This window comes from Loxodonta africana, chromosome 5, assembly GCF_030014295.1.
Source record: "Loxodonta africana isolate mLoxAfr1 chromosome 5, mLoxAfr1.hap2, whole genome shotgun sequence".
Classification (NCBI taxonomy): Eukaryota; Metazoa; Chordata; class Mammalia; order Proboscidea; family Elephantidae; genus Loxodonta; species Loxodonta africana.
This window is the reverse complement of record NC_087346.1, coordinates 80526745-80544100: the sequence shown is the minus strand read 5'-3', so window position 1 is coordinate 80544100 and position 17356 is coordinate 80526745. Positions and strand designations below refer to the sequence as shown.

Genomic DNA, 17356 nt, shown 5'->3' with positions numbered 1-17356 from the left:
CATATAGAGTACTTAGAGCTGTTTTCTGGCATAAGCTTTAAACTAAAGTGGTATATGGGTCTTTATTTTATCTGGCCCAATTCACCAGAGTGGAAAAACATCTAGAAAGGTGACAGTCCTGGTTAAACATAAGGAGTTTAAAACATGTGCCATATCTTCTGGGAAGCTTTGACTTTATAGGAGTTAACTGAATAATGCTTGAGTGTAATGAACGGAAGTTGAGTCAGGGAAGTCCAGCATTTGAAAATCACTACTGACAGCAAATATTAAACCAATGGAGAACACCTAGGAGTTCCACAGTGTCAAATGTTTTAAAAAATGTCAAAGAGACTAAGAAAAAAGTTGCTGGCCTTGACTTTAAAGAGACTTTGGTGATTTTTGAGAGAGTGGTTTCAGTTCAGCAGTAAGAATAGAAGTGTGAAGAATGATTATAGGAAGTGGTTGAAGAAATGTGTAGAGGACAAGCATATACTTTAAATGTGAAAAATCTGAGGCATTGGACAGCAAAAATAAGAGAAGTGAATGGTCAGAAATAAATGTATACACTCGTTTTGGTCTAACTCCACACAATCTGTTATAATATAGATGCAGATAGAGGTAGAGATTTCTAGACATTGACATAGACTGGGAGAAGACCACTGCCCAGTGTTGGGTTAGATGTCCTGTGTTATACAAAGGAAGTAGAAGACATTGCTTCTGACCTCAAAAAGTTACAGTCTAGAAATGAAATAAATTTAAGTTTGATTAAAAGCTAGGATGTGGTACCTGCTAAAAGGAATCAGAAAAAAAGAAGAAAGGAAAGGGGGAAGTGGAAGGGAAGGAGGAAGGAAGGAAAATGAGAAAAGCAATACCAATGAAGAAGTTTATGGGGAAGAAAAAAAAAATTATGGGGAGGGGAGATTAAATATGCTTGAGAGAATTGTTGGAGGGGGGAGGTAGTTAGAATAGAAAGATCTAGAGGGAAGGATAAGGCTTATACAGAATTGTAAGTGCTCTATTTTTGTTTCTAATGTGTCAACCTTGTCTTAGATTTTTTCTGTTATTTTCCACTTGAATTCTAAATACCATATTTTTACACAAGTAACACACGTTATATGTTTTTTTTTTTTTTTTTTGGCCAACCGTGCAACTCCCTCATGTGTTATTTTCCTAAGCATGCTGCGTGCATTATATGTGTGGGCGTCCGTTACATGGGTGTACTATTTGCAAAAAAACAGTAGATATCAGTGCAAGATATTTTATATAAGGCCCAGTTACTTGTTAATCTCTGTATTCTCATCATCTCATATGTTAATAATTCTAAATTTGTATTAATAATTATATGTGCAGAGAATGGTTAGGTTTTAATAAAGGCAAAGTGTACACTCATTGAGCTCAATATGGCTACACAATTCCTACCAACTAACTTGAGGGTTGTTTTAAATTTTTTATTAGTGGGGAAAAATATGTTTGACCTAAAAAAATTTTTTTTTAATGTAGACGTTGAAGAGGTTCTTTGACACCCAACTGTAGAAATTTAAAGGGCACAGGTAGGCACCTCCTAATTAGAATCTTCTGTGGGATGTACCACTGAATGACATGAAGCAACTATTTAGGATTGTGATAGCGTGTCTAATTGTCTGACTTAAGAATGTTAGTCAACAAGACAGCAGATGGACAAAACACTGCTTCATTAGCCAGAGAGAACAAAGATCCTATGACCCAGCTCTACTCTCCTCTGCTTCAAAGGACTGAATCTCCCTGGCAAGAACAGACAGAGTGTCCAGGAACTGGAAGTGACAATGGGAAATTCCTTGACTGCAGGAGCCTCATATGAACCTTCCCTTATATGCCCCACTTTAATAATTTATATTTATTATATGTTACATGAAGAAATGATATGGTCTTGCATCCCAAACTCAAGTATGGTATTTCTGATGACAAATGCTATGTGAGATGCAGAGAAGAAAGGACTGGTTAATGAGGGTTCTCTGTTTCTGTCATCCCAAAATGTATGCCAAAGCCACAATTCATTTAATATTTAGTTTCTTATGATAAATGCAATTTAATTAAAGCACGATTTTTGGAGATAATTAAGAGGCTTCTTCTGAGATCAGTACACCAATTCTTGCCAGAGGACACGGCCACTGAAATGGCAAGGGCATAAGATTTGAAATCCAAACATTGGGATTCAAGTACTCATTTTGGGGTGTTTTCCTTTGGCAAGACACTTAATTCTTTGTAACTTCCATTTATTTGTTCAAAACAGGTTTATTGGAAATTTATGTTAGACACTGGATTTGTTTGGGCTAAGATTATTGAGGAAAGAATTGAAGTAACATGTATGAAAACTCTTTGTAAAATGCAAAGCACTATGCAAGCATCAGATATTAATTATTACAAAGATGATTATTGCACCTCCATTTCCAGTCTTAGAAATAAAGATATTTAGTGCCAGTCCTGGTATCTCCCTTCAGAAGCTGCAAAAGGATTTGTGATCGTTTATTTAGTCCTTAGAAATGATTTAATTTTTCTGAAGATAATTCAAAAATGGTTGCAGCAGTACATCAACAGGGAACTGCCAGAGATTCAAGCCGGATTCAGAAGGAGACAAATAATGGGGGATATCATTGCTGTTGCCAGATAAATCTTGGCTGAATGTAGAGAATACCAGAAAGACGTTTTATTGACTATGCAAAGGCATTCAGCTGTGTGGATCATAACGAATTATGGATAACATTGAGAAGAATGGGAATTCAGAACTCTTGATTGTGTTCATGGGGGCACAAGAGGCAGTCTTGTTTGAACAGAACAAGGTACTGCATGGTTTAAAATCAGGAAAGGTGTGTGTCAGGGTTGTGTACTTTCACCATACTTATTCAATCTGTATGCTGAGCAAATAATTTGAGAAAATGGACTTCAAATGTAAATGAAGCTGGATTATTTGAAGAAGAACACAGCATCAGGATTGGGGGAAGACTCATTAACAACCTGTGATAGGCAGATGACACAACTTCGGTTGCTTAAAGCAAAAAGGACTTGAAGCACTTGCTGATAAAGATCGAAGACTACAGCCTTCAGTATGGATTACACCTCAACATAAAACAAAAATCCTCACAACTGAACCGATAAACAATATCATGATAAACAGAGAAAATACTGAAGTTGTCAAGGATTTCATTTTACTTTGATCCATAATCAACACCTATGGAAGAAGCAGTCAAGAAATCAAACCAAGTATTGCAATTAGGCAAATCTACTGCAAAAGACCTCTTGAAAGTATTAAAAAGCAAAGATGTCACTCTGAGGACTAAGGTGTACCTGACCCAAGCCATAGTGTTTTCGATCACCTTATATGCATGTGAAAGCTGGGCAATGAGTAAGACCAAAGCAGAATTGATTCATCTGAATTATGGTGTTGGCAAAGAATATTGAATATACCATGGACTGCCAAAAGAATGAACAAATCTGTCTTGGAAGAGGTACAGCCCGAATGCTCCTTGGAAGTGAGGTTGGAGAGACTTCATCTTATGTACTTTTGACATGTTATCAGGAGGGATCAGTCCCTGGAGAAAGACATCATGCTTGGTAATGTAGAGGGTTGGAGAAAAAGAGGAAGACCCTCAAAGAGATGAACTGACACAGCGGCTTCAACAATAGGCTCAAACATAGCAACGATTGTGAGGATGGTGCAGGACCGGGCAGTGTTTTGTTCTGTTGTGCTTAGTTGGAACCGACTCGATGGCACATAACAACAACAAAACATGATTTATTTTTAAATTGTCGCCAATGGTGCAAAAGAGGACTATTTGATTTATAGTTCAAATATTATTCACCTGGGGAAAATATTATCCAGAAGTTACCTTAATAATAAATAAACAGTAAAAAAAAACACAAAAGTAGAAATACAAAATGTAGGCATGTTTAAAAGAGCCAAGTACTGAGTACTCTTTTAACTTTAAAATGATGACTCCTATGGTAAAAGATTGCCCAAGTTATAATGAGTTCTACAAGCTCATTCTTGTGTGATTTCTAAAGCCAAATTCATATTTGAATAGAGAAAGGGATCCTTTCTGGTAAATCTAACTTGCTGGATGGACATGATACAAATGATAACCTATCTTGAACATGTTTTCAAGGTGCAGAATTTATGAGCAATTGAAATTCCTGATAGAAAGGCACAACACCTCAGAAGAAGATATTTTTAATTTTTTATAATAATTTGGGGCAAGCAAAAATTCATGGGAAGCTCTAATATCAAAATGTAACAGCAGTGATTATATATTTTGACCTTTAAAATGACTCTTTAGTAATCATAATTAGATTAATTTTGAGAAAAATTTGAATGTTGAGCTAAATTTAAGTTTCTATTCATTAGGTGTACCCAACCTAAAAGTCACTTTAATTTTATCTTAAAAGATAATTTTAATCTTATTTCTTTTTGGGGGGGTTGTTTGTTTGTTTGTTTGATACTTTACTGGTTCTTTCTAGCCTAATTTAGCGACACTGGTTTAGACGTTTTTCCCTTACCTTGGTAACATATACTATTTCCTCCAAAAAAGATTAAATGGCAGAATGACATAAAATAAATGTTAACCTATTAAAACAATTATATTTGCAGAATATGCAATAGTAAAACTGAGTAGCAAAAAATAAAAAGAAATACTAAACTTCTTTGTTTTTACACTAGTTCTCTTGTTCTTCAATGCTGCTGAATGACAGAATTTCTGGATTGGCTATACAGCTCACAGGGGGTAATAAGAGTGTTAAAAAGCAAAGATGTCACTCTGAGGACTAAGGTGTACCTGACCCAAGCCATAGTGTTTTCAATCACCTCATATGCATGTGAAAGCTGAACAATGAGTAAGAAGACCAAAGCAGAATTGATTCATCTGAATTATGGTGTTGGCAAAGAATAGTGAATACACCATGGACTGCCATGGTATGACTGACCGCAGTTTCAGGGATATTTCTTTAATTAACAGGTTTTACTGTTCTCTGGTTTACAAATGTTAAAACTCATCTTTGTCCAGAGGCTATCTAGGTTGCTGGTATCTTTTGGGCTGGTATAGTTCTGGTCACACCAGTGGGGCTTTCCCTGATTCTTTTTGTTGTTTTAAGTACTTTTACAAGCATGATTATGCCCACAGGTAACAGGAAACCAGTGTTTCAAAAGAAAACTTGATCACACTGCTAGATAACACAGGTATCCTAAACAAGTGCGTGAGCGCCTGGAGGCTCTCTGCTGCTGCCAGAAGTACATATTTTTTTGATTGGTAAGAACTGCCAGATGACGCTTCATGAAATATAAATGCAAGAAAGACTCAGAGAGCTCAGTAAAAACCTTCCACCCGTCAGTCTAGAAGGATAAGAGAAAGACACTGTTAAGCAACTGCAGGAAATGGCTTTCGGACTCCCAGTATCTGTCTATCTTTTATTCAATGGTAGGTAATCTCCTTTTTTATTTTGTTAACTTTGTATCAGTGTTAAATGAGAATAGGATTTATTTTCTCTAAAGCAGAGAGAAGTTGGCTTTTAATAGGTGTTCTTCATGACAAAGACTGGAACAAGGAATCTCTGGATTAATTTAGTTTCTTATGTAGTCTGTGTTTCTCCCCTGATATGTCTGACACCTCTTTTTGAGACCTCTGAAATGTTTGCTTTATATACACTTGCAGAGTAGTTAATATATTTAACTACAATAGTGTCCTTGTGATTGAATTCTATCTAAATGTGTTTACTTTCTGTTAAAAATTAGTGTGTTTCTATTTTCCATAATATTAAATTATTATAGAAGTCAATAGAATTGTTATGAATGAAAAACAGGAAATTGCCCTAGTTAGGGTATGGATTTCACTTGTAAAAGAATTAAAAGTAGAATAGAAATAGGAATATTCAGAATTAAGAGTAACTTTAGACCTGTTGCTTATACATGGAAGGAGGCTTGTGTGTTAAAGATGCCTTTCCCCCATTTGATACAGCAATGGCGGCATTTACTGAAGAGGCAGCCATCACTGTGACACCACCAATCACAATCCAGCAGAGTAACTGGACGGTTAACAAAACAGAAGGTATTTTCTTTGCATTTTTGTACTTCAAGATATATATATATTTTTTTAACTTTTAGGAGAATTCTGGATTCTGATAGAAGCAACATTAGAAAATTTAAATATATATTTTATTATTAGATAGTCAACTCTTTTAGCAGGAAGTGACAGGTCAATGTGTCATCAAGAATTGCCTTTTTAAAAGGAGGAAATGTAGGCCATGAGGGAAACAACATTTGTCTTCACTTATTGTTCTGAATGTGAAATGCTTCACATTTTCTGCTTGATTCCTGCTTGGTTCCCAATGAGCCAGGCATGCCCAGAGGCAGATAGACCCCGTCTGGCCTTCTTAATGAGTGACATCATGTGCTGGTCTGTGACTGTAAGCTTTCAGCCAATGAAATTATGGGTACAGAAAGAAGCATTAATTCACTTTCCATTATCATTGGAAAGATTTTATTCCTCTGTGTGTGTGTGTGTGTGTGTGAGAGAGAGAGAGAGAGAGAGAGATTTGGGGGGAGAAGAAGCTTTTATTTTTTTTAAAGCATTTGCTCTATTTCCTAGCCAGCTATAACTGAATTTTTGCTGTTAAAAGTGACGATAAGCTTTCTATTCTATGATTGTTATTACAGTGGCTTTGGGCTGCTGTTCAGCATCAGCATTTTTTGAAACCTGTTTGAACTCTCAGAGGTGAACTTGGAAAGTTTGTTTCCTGGCAAGACCTGTGTATTAGGTGGTTATGATTCTCAGGGAGGCAAATCACATACTGCCTCCTGATGTAAAGCCAAGCAAATAAAAAAGATCAAGTTAAATATTTTGTTTCTGGATATAGAGGAAAGTAAAATTTAAGTAAATGAGGTAAGTTCCTCATCTCACTATAAATTTTTAAAAAGGTGTTACCCACATCTACCATGGCCTCCACCAGACTGAGTCCAGTACAACTGGATGGTGCCCAGCTACCACTACTGACTGCTCTGACAAGAATCACAATAGAAGGTCCCAGACAGAGCTGAAGAAAAATGTAGAACAAAATTCTAAATCACAAGGACCAGACTTACTGAACTAAAAGAGACTGGAGGAACCCTGAGAGTATGGCCTCTGGACACCTTCTTAGCTCAGTAAGGAAGTTATTCCTGAGCTTCACCCTTCAGCCAGAGATTAGACAGGCCCATAAAACAAAACAAGACTAAAGGGGCACACCAGCCCAGGGGCAAGGACTAGAAGGCAGGAGGGGACAGGAAAGCTGGTAATAGGGAACCCAAGGTGGAGAATGGAGAGTGTTGACCTGTTGTAGAGTTGTTAACTAGTGTCATAAAACAATATGTTACTAACTGTTTAATAAGAAGCTAGTTTGTTCTGTAAACCTTCATCTAAAGTACAATAAAAATAAAAAATAAAAAAGGTGTTATCCATTGGCTTTTTCCAAAATACCCATCAATTTGCAAACAAAAGCAGTGTGCATCTTAGAATAACTTTAACTGTTAAGGCTGAGCCATATGTTGTTTCTGGTTTCTTGTATAGATGATAGCAGTGCTTCTTCTGAAGTCATTTAGGAAAGACAGCCCTTTACAATTAGCTACTCACGGCAGTGCACAAGAAGGGGAAAATTCTGAAGCTACTCTTGCCTGAGAAAGAAAGAGAAACCAAGTTCATTTACACAAGTGTAAATCTGAAACTTCCTAAGTTCTGACTTCTCAAGTGTAAAGGGGGAAAATGGAAAGATTTTGTGAATTCGTCTATATTTAGCATTCTGGGAACATTTGGGAAGCATTGATAACCATGACTAGAATCAATGCTGCCACCTTTTGGCAAACTTTTACCTCTATACCTTGTTATGTAGCTAAAGAACGGAACAATCGTCAATCCACTTCCACCCCTTAATTAATTAATGGATTTTTTTTTTTTTATGTCTGAATGATATTAATTCTACCCCTGTATAGAACCTACCAAGGGAACAATAGTTCAAAGAGAGAGCATCCAAAGAATATTCTAAAAAGAGAAGTTATCTTTACATATGTGTTAAGAATCAACCATAAAATCATGACCCACATCATCTGTTACTATTGGATATCCTTTTCTAGCTGACTATGCAGAAGGACCCATAGCCTTGAAGTTCTCTCCTCCTTGCCTGGAAGACCACAATAGTTACTGCATCAATGGTGTTTGCGCATTCCACCATGAGCTGGAGAAAGCTATCTGCAGGTAATTGCAAAGAACTTGTCAGATTCTAGAGCCAGGAGAAGATGAATTTATGCTTCTAGTGGTTGGTAGTGCTTCACATGCCATATGTCCTCACCTCTGGCTTATCTAGTAAAATGGGCACATGCCTGAGTCCTCTTCGTATTTGAATATCTAAGGAGTCTTTTTCTAAGATACAAATTCTCATTTCTCAAAAGTATGGCTCTCAGATTGGCAGCATCTGTGAAACCCAGGAGCTTGTCAGAATCTCATGCCCCACTCCAGATTTACTGAATCAGAATCCTCATTTTAACAACATATTCAAGTGGTTAGTACGCCTCTTACCATATTGAATATTTAAAATACCAAGACAAAATCACCCTAGGAGATAGGGGCAAGTGGTTTTTGTTTGTTTGTTCTTTATTCTACCAGTAAAAGCATAATATTCTAATCTTGCTATTACATTGTCAGCAGGGTCAAGATTCCAGCCTTGCTTCTGTGACTTCAGCACTAAATTCCCCTACATCTCAATTTCTCTACTTATATTCAAAGTTTCACAGGGTTGTTTGTACAATGAAATGAAATAGACTGGCAAAACACTTCAATAATATAAAGTGCTACAGCAACATAAACCAGTTGCTGTCGAGTTGATCCCAACTCATGGCGACTTTATGTGTGTCAGGGTAGAATTGTGCATCACAGGGTTTTCAGTGGCTGGTTTTCAGAAGTAGATAGCCAGGCCTATCTTCCAAGGTGCCTCTGGGTATGCTCACACCACCAACCTTTAGGTTTGCTCAAATCCTCCTATGAAAGAGAAGGCTAAGGATTTTCTAGACCAATTCATGCAACCATACTATCTTTCCCCTCTACCAAGCAAAGAAGTTGAATTAATATGGGGTCTTAATGAAATAATTATTATAAAACAATAGCTACTTCATTACCTGTAACAGATGGACTTTCATTTGGTGTTTTGCCTCTCCTACTCAAATTATTTACTTTCCATAGAATTTTTTCGTTCTTTGAAATTGATCATTTCTTTGTACTTCTATTGTCATGGATTTTAAAATTATACATTCTTTTTTTTTTTTTAAAGGTGTTTAACTGGTTATACTGGAGAAAGGTGTGAGCACTTGACTTTAACTTCATATGCCATGGATTCTTATGAAAAATACATTGCAATTGGGATTGGCGTTGGATTACTATTAAGTAGTTTTCTTGCTATGTTTTACTGCTACATAAGAAAGAGGTATGAAAAAGACAAAATATGAAGTCCACTTGGCACCCATTCATTTGACAAGTATTTATTGAGCCCCTACAAATGTATCAGGTATTGGCATGTGTAATTCTTTAGTGAAAATGGGGCATAAATCTGGTAGGTTTCTACATAATAATTGTTTCGATGCCTTTTCTCATAAGCTCAGAGAACTGACAAAAGTCTACCTTCAGTTCCAATACGATAGTTCCATTTTACAAATTCCCTTTATCCTCATCTCTGTCTGCCTATATCAAAGTTATAAGTGAAAAGGACAATAAGCCCCATGGGAAAGGACTACTTATGTCTTGTTTTCAATCATGTATTTGGTGCCTAAACTTGGCTGCTAAGCGAAACGTTGGTGGTTCGAACCCACCAGCAGCAGCGAAGGTAAAAAGAGTTGGTGATCTGCTCCCGTGAAGATTACAGCCTAGGAAACCCTATGGGACATTTCTGTTCTGTCATAGAGGTTCACTATGAGTCGATATCAGCAGGATGGCACACAGCAGCAACAACAACAATGCAGTACCTAGCACACAATAGACACTCAGCAAACATTTGTTGAATGAACAAATCAAGAAATGAGTATTAATTGAATGAGAATGTGTGACAAACATGGGCCACTTTCTTTCCAGACTTCAGCTGGGGTATATTCAGGAGATACTTTCTCCTGCTAAAAACCTAAGAAGATAAACTTGATCTACTAATAAATGTGAATTATTTATGTATTAATCCTTATTTTTGGCTTTTCTACACTACTATTTTTTCCTTAAATCCATGTAACTAGGAAAAAGTCAAGAAATAATGTTATATACATTAATGAAAAAATACAAATGTATTTCACTTGCTATACTGTATTTGGAAACCCAGGTGGCGTAGTGGTTAAGAGCTACAGCTGCTAAACAAAAGACACTTCAGATCCACTGCTGCTCCTTGGAAACCATATGGGGTAGCTCTAGTCTGTCCTATAGGGTTACTATGAGTTGGAATCGAGTCAACAGCAGAGGATTTTTTAACAAGTTTTTATACTCATTTAACTAGATCGTCATTTTTAAAATGACCAAGATTGCCTGAATAAACTTAGAAAAATTTTGCTTTGCTTAACAATCATATCTCTGAAAGAATCAACTATATGTTGTACCAATTTCAGATTTGCCTAAGACAATAAAATAAAATAAAAAAGGAAGTAAGACCTTTTAAAGCTGATAAACCAGCTGTCTGAGGTCAGATTCCTTGGAAACAGAGCCAGAGTTGGGGATTCTGGTACAAGTGATTGGTTTAAGGTGTGCTCTGTGGTGAAATTTGTTAGAAAGTAAGGAATGCAGATAGATCAGAGAAAGAAACTAAGAAAGAAATGGCTTTAGTTGAAGTCTAGCTTCAACCTGATTCCAGGGAGATCTAGAATGTGAATGGCATCACAAGCTTGTCCCGGTGAGGCAAGGGAGCTTAGTTTTAGCATCCCATGTCAGTCAGTCATTGGCCACACAATCCCCTGACAGAGTAGGAGGCCAAAACCAAAAACCAAACCAGCTGCAGTCAAGACAATTCCAACTCGTGGTGACGCCATGTGTTGCAGATCAGAGCTGTGTTTCATAGGGTTTTCAAGGATGTGACATTTTAGAAGCAGATCGCCAGGCCTTGTCTTTTAAAGAGCCTCTGACTGGGTTTGAACCAAGAACCTTTCAGTTAAAATAGTCAAGTGTTTAACTGTTTGTGACATCCAGGAACTCCAGGAGGTTGCGATCTTCCAGGAATCTATATCCTGGCAAGATGCTCATTGGCTAAGGGAAATTCTCTGGAGTGGGATACTGCTGTGAGCCTTTTAACACTCACAGCTGCTGAGGGATGGGTCCACAGCTGGGTAAAGGGGAGCTGGGTGAAGTACAAAGAGCAAATGCTACACCAGCACATTTATATAATCTACAATAATCTATACAAACAACAGTCAAATTGATATGGAAACCAATGCTCTCTTTTAGGTGTCTGAAACTGAAATTGCCTTATAACATCTGCTCTGGAGGGAGACCACTGTGAGGCCTTTGTAAGAGAAATTCATCCAGACATTTGTAAAAATCAGTGGGTCCAAAACAGAAATCTTCAGATGAAACAAGAAAACTTCTCAAGCTGACTAGACTTGAAAAAAAGAAGGAAGTTGGGATAACAATAAGATGAGAGGAAAAAATTCGACGTTGGTCTTTAGTTAGGGTGCCATGGGAGTCAAGTGAACAAGCTACAGTGACCGAAGCCAAGTTCCTAGTCCTACACTGGGTTTGCTGTTATTACGTGGTTATTGTTCTCACTGCAGAAACACTGAGTTTCAGCCTTCTGACCATGGCGATGTAAATTTTCATGGGAATAATTATCTACCTTGCAGCAAGCCAAAGCGATGTCAAGCTTGGGTTCTTCATATGCTTCCTACCAGCATTTTAGAACGTTTAGACGGGGCTTGTCTAAGTCTATGCACACTATGGAACTAGTCCCAAATATGCTGTTGGTATGGTGCCTAAAAGAGTGTGATGTCAACTTTTATGATGAAATCAGTGTTATGGCAGCTTCAGTGGACCAAACGACACCAGAGAGAAGAAAATAGGATGTCCAAGCAAACGCAAATCACACCCAGCTTGTCACAACGCTGTGCAGCCTTTATCTGTGAAATATGGAATAAGCTAAAGAGTGTTTGAGGACTGAGAGCTATCTGGATATTGAGTCCAGAGTAGACAAAACATTTCTGTTTCTGAATGGATTATAAAACTTTTTGTTGGACTCATTGATCCCCTAATGCTTTTGTTCATCAGCTCTTCCTATTGTCAGTGGAATTACACAGTGACCATCCATTTGGACCAAAATCCTAGAATTCTCCTAATGAATAAAAGTCTACAATTGGCCCTAAATAGAAACTGAAGAACTGAACATAAGAATTTTTCACCAGCCAACAACCAAAGTGGAAATTTTCTTTACCATTTCTGAACACTTGATGATAGGTTTTTCACATAGAGAAAATGGAGCTATGGTGGAACTGTTTGGGAAATCAGGACCTTTTCTCTCTAATCATTTCTGTCACATAATTCAAGTAGTCCTATACGGGTCCCTTAATTTCTTTGGATTTTGGTTTCATTTTTTATAAGGCCCTTCTAGCTTTAAAATTTGATAGTGGGAGAAGAGAGAAAATTTTCCGGATCTGCACCGAAGGCGAGATTATTTTCAAGGCTCCCAGCCCCATCCCACCTCTAACCCCAAAACATACCACTGGATGTTACTTTAGGTATATATTTACAAACTGTTTGGTTTATAAAATAATAATTTAAGGATTTGTTTACAAAGAAAGTAAAAAATGAAATTAAAGGACAATAGTATTTCCTGTTTTTCTTTTAGATTCACTCTAAAAGAACTTCTTTTCCCCCATTGTGATATAGATAAGCAAAACAATTCTGATCATGAGACTGGTTAAAAGAGGATCAAGCTTTAATATTTTTACATTGGTAAGCCTGGTAAACAAGCCTTCCACTTAAAATGTTATGATCTTTCATTCATGGCTGAATCAAAACTTTACATGCTGCTTCCCTTTGAATAGAAGGTGCGCAGTTGCTTTGTTTTTTCTTCGGCAGGAGTTTCACGCAGAAGCATCACAGGTCAGCACTTTCCACATGCTCTCACACCGTGTCCAAAGGTTACGTCATACCAAGGAGCGGGGAGGGGAAGGTTCCTCCCAGTGACTCCAGCAACCACACCTAGAAAGCTATGCCCTTCCTGAGCATTTCAAAAAGATGTAAGAAAGCTGGGGAGCGCCCAGAAAGAAACAACAAAACTTAATGAAGGCGATGGAAAGGCTATCTTGATGAAATGAAAGGGGAATAAATGATAGAGTCTGGAGAGGTCATAACCTAAAAGGGGGAAGATGCTGCCTATAAATACTTGTAGATCGTAAACACAATATGTATAACTGAAATTCGAAAAACATCAAAGAGAGAATTAAAATTCCCAGATTGCCAGATGAAAAAGTCAACCAAAACCAAAACAACAGAGATTCAAATTTTTTCACCGGTGGTACAGTATGCATTAACAGCATAAAAGTCCACCCAGCGAGAGTCTATGGAAACGTAGATTGTGGTTTATGGGAAGCCATCACTTTGTGGTTTGTCATACAAAATAATCTTGTGATTCCGTAACTTTTTTTTTTCAGAACTAATTTTACAGGAAGGCATCTGTAGCATTCCTGCGGAGCTAGAGACATATCTGGCAATATTTACATACATAAGCAGGATTTAAGGGAGAAAATGCATAAATACAAGATGTTGTGCAAAATTTTTTCATCTTCTAAGTTTTTGTATATTCGACAAGATCCTGGAAAAAAATAAAATAAAAAACCTACATGTGAAGCCTTGGCATCAGAACTAGTTTTCCAGCTATTAATTGATTCATCATTAGGTGACATCCTTCTGGCAACTGTGATTAAATCAAACTGGTGGAGGGGCTCGTCAATGTCTTTCATTCCCCATTTTGTCTCCTCCCTGTGTCTATCATTCAATTCTTTAAGACATATTCTATCGTGGACTGCGGAATACATTCTTAGGATATTGATATTCACGTATGCTTTTACCGTTTAGCCTCTTAGAGCATCATGGGGGCAGGAGAAAACACTATAATCTCACACACACTTGAACTGGTAAGTATACAAAAAAGGAATGACAATTACTTGCCATTGTATCTTCTTTCCCAAAGTTAGATTTTTGTATGATTATGCTTGAAGAGGGAGAAATTATAACAGTTTCATCTTTTTATTGTTTCCTGGAACAATATAAATAGAACGCTTTATTTTGAATCGTCCATTTTGGTGACGTCAAGGTGGTTTCCTTTTGTTCTATGTAATTGAAAAAAAAAATTCTTAAGAAAACAACAAGGCAAACATCAGCAATTTAAGCTTTTGATATTGAACGTAAGGACAATTCTTCTCTGCAGAAAGAACCTGAGTAAGCCATATATTTAAGCCATATGCCAAATGTAACATGCTTTTCGTGGTGTGATACAAATATTGATATCCTGCAACCCACACAGCTGGGATGGGTTACCAGGATCTCTCTATTGCAAAACACCACTCTTTATGGCTTACATCATGGTTGCATGACATCAAGCTACAAGCAGCTGCCAAGATGAACTGGAAGTGTTGAAATTTAATTTGTCAGACTGTGGCACTGCTAATCTGGGTGAGTCCACATTATCTGCCCAGACCTTTGGTGTGGTCCTATTCAGTAGCACATTCAGAAGCATATCTTCCAAATTCAGCTCAAATGTCTGTTAATTACTCAATCAATCAATGCACTAACTGCTTGGAGTATGGAGTCTGGCAATTAATTTCCTAAGAAACCAAAGGCTAGGTCCCTTGAGAGTATCCACTTGAATAAATGTGTCCAGCCATTATATTTCATTCTTCTTCTCAAACTAAACACAACAGACCTTCCACATTGTGGGAAATATCCACAGCTTCCAAAGAAACATCTCATAAAGATTAGGAACGTGATTACTTGGTAACAAGGAAAATTGTTTAGTCAGCTTGTGTATATAATCAGTCTTTGTAATTTTTATGCCTCAGGTATTATTAGAACATAAGTCATTTAGATTGATATTTGCCTAAGATCAAATTTGCAAATTAAGTTTTGGTTAAGACTGTAAATTTGATTTGCATTTATCAAATTAGCAAGTGTTACCTTTGATCTTTAAGGTTTTAATTAGACCTCACATCTCGTAAGAATGTCATTTCTAGTTATTTAAAATTGCACAAGGGAATTGATTCAATAAGAGTCCCTGCGTGATGCAAATAGTTAATAAGCTCAGCTGCTAACTGAAAGGTTGGAGGTTCAAGTCCATCCGGATGCATGTGGGAAGAAGGGCCTGGTGAACTACTTTTTGAAAAAATCAGCCATTGAAAACTCTCTGGAGCGCAGTTCTACTCTGACACAAATGGAGGTGCCATGGGTAGGAATGGACTTGATAACTGGTATCGATTCAACGTTAAGTCCTTTGGCAAATTAAGTTTAAGCAACAGTATAATATAGCTACTATTTATGGGCACTTACAGTGTTTGAAGAGTGTTATTTGCATTATTTCAACGAATTCACACCAGATGGTGACTGAGATTTGGAGAAGGTGATTCACTTGTTTAAGGTTACATTGACTTTAAGTGGCGGAGCCTGGACCTAAACTCAGAGAGATTTGATGCCAAAGTCCCTCATCTAAACTCCAAATGATAACACTTCCCGGTGTTTTATGGAAAGTATTAGTGTTGAAGATTGATTTCTTGATGAATTTAGAGATATCCCAAATGATTTATATGTTAGTAAAGTTTCTTTTCTTTAAAATGTATCAAATAATATCCTTTTCAGAGGTCAACCACAAAAAAATTCCTGCTGTCATCTCCAGATGATTAAGATGTGTCATCTACAGAGGATTAAGATCCTTAGGGTGGGGCCAAAACAGGCCTCAAGTGCCTGCTGGCAGTTGAGTGCTCAGTCTGGAGAGGGACTCTAGACTGCAAATGAACCTGGGTTTATTCCCCAGACTCAGGCGATCAGGAGGCCACATGGAAGACCTCAATCTCAGCCTATGGAGGAGGACTTGCTGCCACTGATTTTACCCTCACTGGGACACAGCTGGAAACCCTGGTGGCATAGTGGTTAAGAGCTACAGCTGCTAACCAAAAGAGTACCAGCTGCTCCTTGGAAACTCTATGGGGCAGTTCTACTCTGTCCTACAGGGTCACAATAAGTCAGAATCGACTCGACGGCAACAGGTACAGGACACAGCTGGCTCAGTTTGGAGATGGGACGAGGAGTGAGGGATGCAAGTAGTTTTTATATCTACAACCTAATCTCATCAACATCGTTCCCACCATTCACTCTCAATCCTACCCATAACCCTATGTACACCCTGGAGAAAAACAGTAAATTCTGTTGGTCCAGTTTAGAGACAAATATGGAAAGATATACATAGATATGTATATAGATATATCTATAGATATATAGAGTCGTATATGTATATGATCTGTCTAATGGATTGAGACTCAAACAACCTGTATTCTAGTCCCACCATGTGATTATTTAACTTTTCCGCACCACTTTGGACATGGTATTCTCATCTATTAAGTAGAGAAGTTAGACTCTGAAGATGACCTCTACATTCCTGTTGTGGTTGGAAGTTGTATGTTGAAAACCAGCAGTCTGTAGGGAAGATCCATCTCACAAACACAGTTTCTTTGGCTTTCACGATGTTTGGCTTTAGTCAAGCACATATTTAGACATCAAGATGTTTTATCATAAAAATCTACCTTCCTGGCTTCTTTTGAAAAACAGAATGCATAGAACACTGGCTCTATATTCTCACATAGCTTTAGTTAGAAGGAGTATGCCCTCAACATCATTTCTGTCACTTGGGCTACCAGCTCAGGGTTCCTGTGGGCCTTTAGGTCTACAGCCGTGCTTTGATTTTAAGGTCCTTCCTAATGTAAGGAAACCCTGGTGGCGTAGTGGTTAAGTGCCATGGCTGCTAACCAAAAGGTCAGCGGTTCAAATCCACCAGGCATTCCTTGGGAACTCTATAGGCCAGTTCTACTCTGTCCTATAGGGTCGCTGAGTCGGAATCAACTTGATGGCAGTGGGTTTGGTTTTGGTTCCCTAATTCCTCTGATCTAGTCATCAAGCTTCCTCTAGAGGGCGATGTTGTACTGCAAACCTCCAGTCATAATGGGCTCTCAGATCTAAAAGTTGCTCAGGAATGTGCTCAGTAGGAGAACCCTCACTCACTTGCGTAATTGCAGGAACGGCATCTAATGACTCAGACAGCCTGCCCTGCCCACACCCCTACACTCTGCTACAATCATTGCCAGATTTGCCTTCTCAGTGCACAACCC

General features: G+C 37.8%; 1 protein-coding gene across 1 annotated transcript; it reads left to right on the top strand.

The window, feature by feature from the left end:
* The first annotated feature begins 1174 nt into the window (after positions 1–1174).
* On the top strand, positions 1175–16961 carry EPGN (epithelial mitogen). The gene is made up of 5 exons (XM_010594137.3): positions 1175–5423; positions 5961–6050; positions 8108–8228; positions 9298–9450; positions 11436–16961. The coding sequence occupies exons 1-5, from the start codon at positions 5381–5383 to the stop codon at positions 11488–11490; spliced, it is 462 nt and encodes a 153-aa protein (XP_010592439.1). The 5' UTR covers positions 1175–5380; the 3' UTR covers positions 11491–16961.
* Positions 16962–17356: the final 395 nt, after the last annotated feature.

What these genes read in the sequence shown, in the direction of transcription:
- EPGN (XM_010594137.3), top strand. Translation starts at nt 5,381, where the DNA reads ATGGCTTTCGGACTCCCAGTATCTGTCTATCTTTTATTCAATG. An exon ending in CTGGAGAAAGCTATCTGCAG is followed by an intron (nt 8,229 to 9,297) that starts GTAATTGCAAAG and finishes TTTTTTTTAAAG; the next exon opens with GTGTTTAACTGGTTATACTG. An exon ending in TACTGCTACATAAGAAAGAG is followed by an intron (nt 9,451 to 11,435) that starts GTATGAAAAAGA and finishes GCTCTCTTTTAG; the next exon opens with GTGTCTGAAACTGAAATTGC.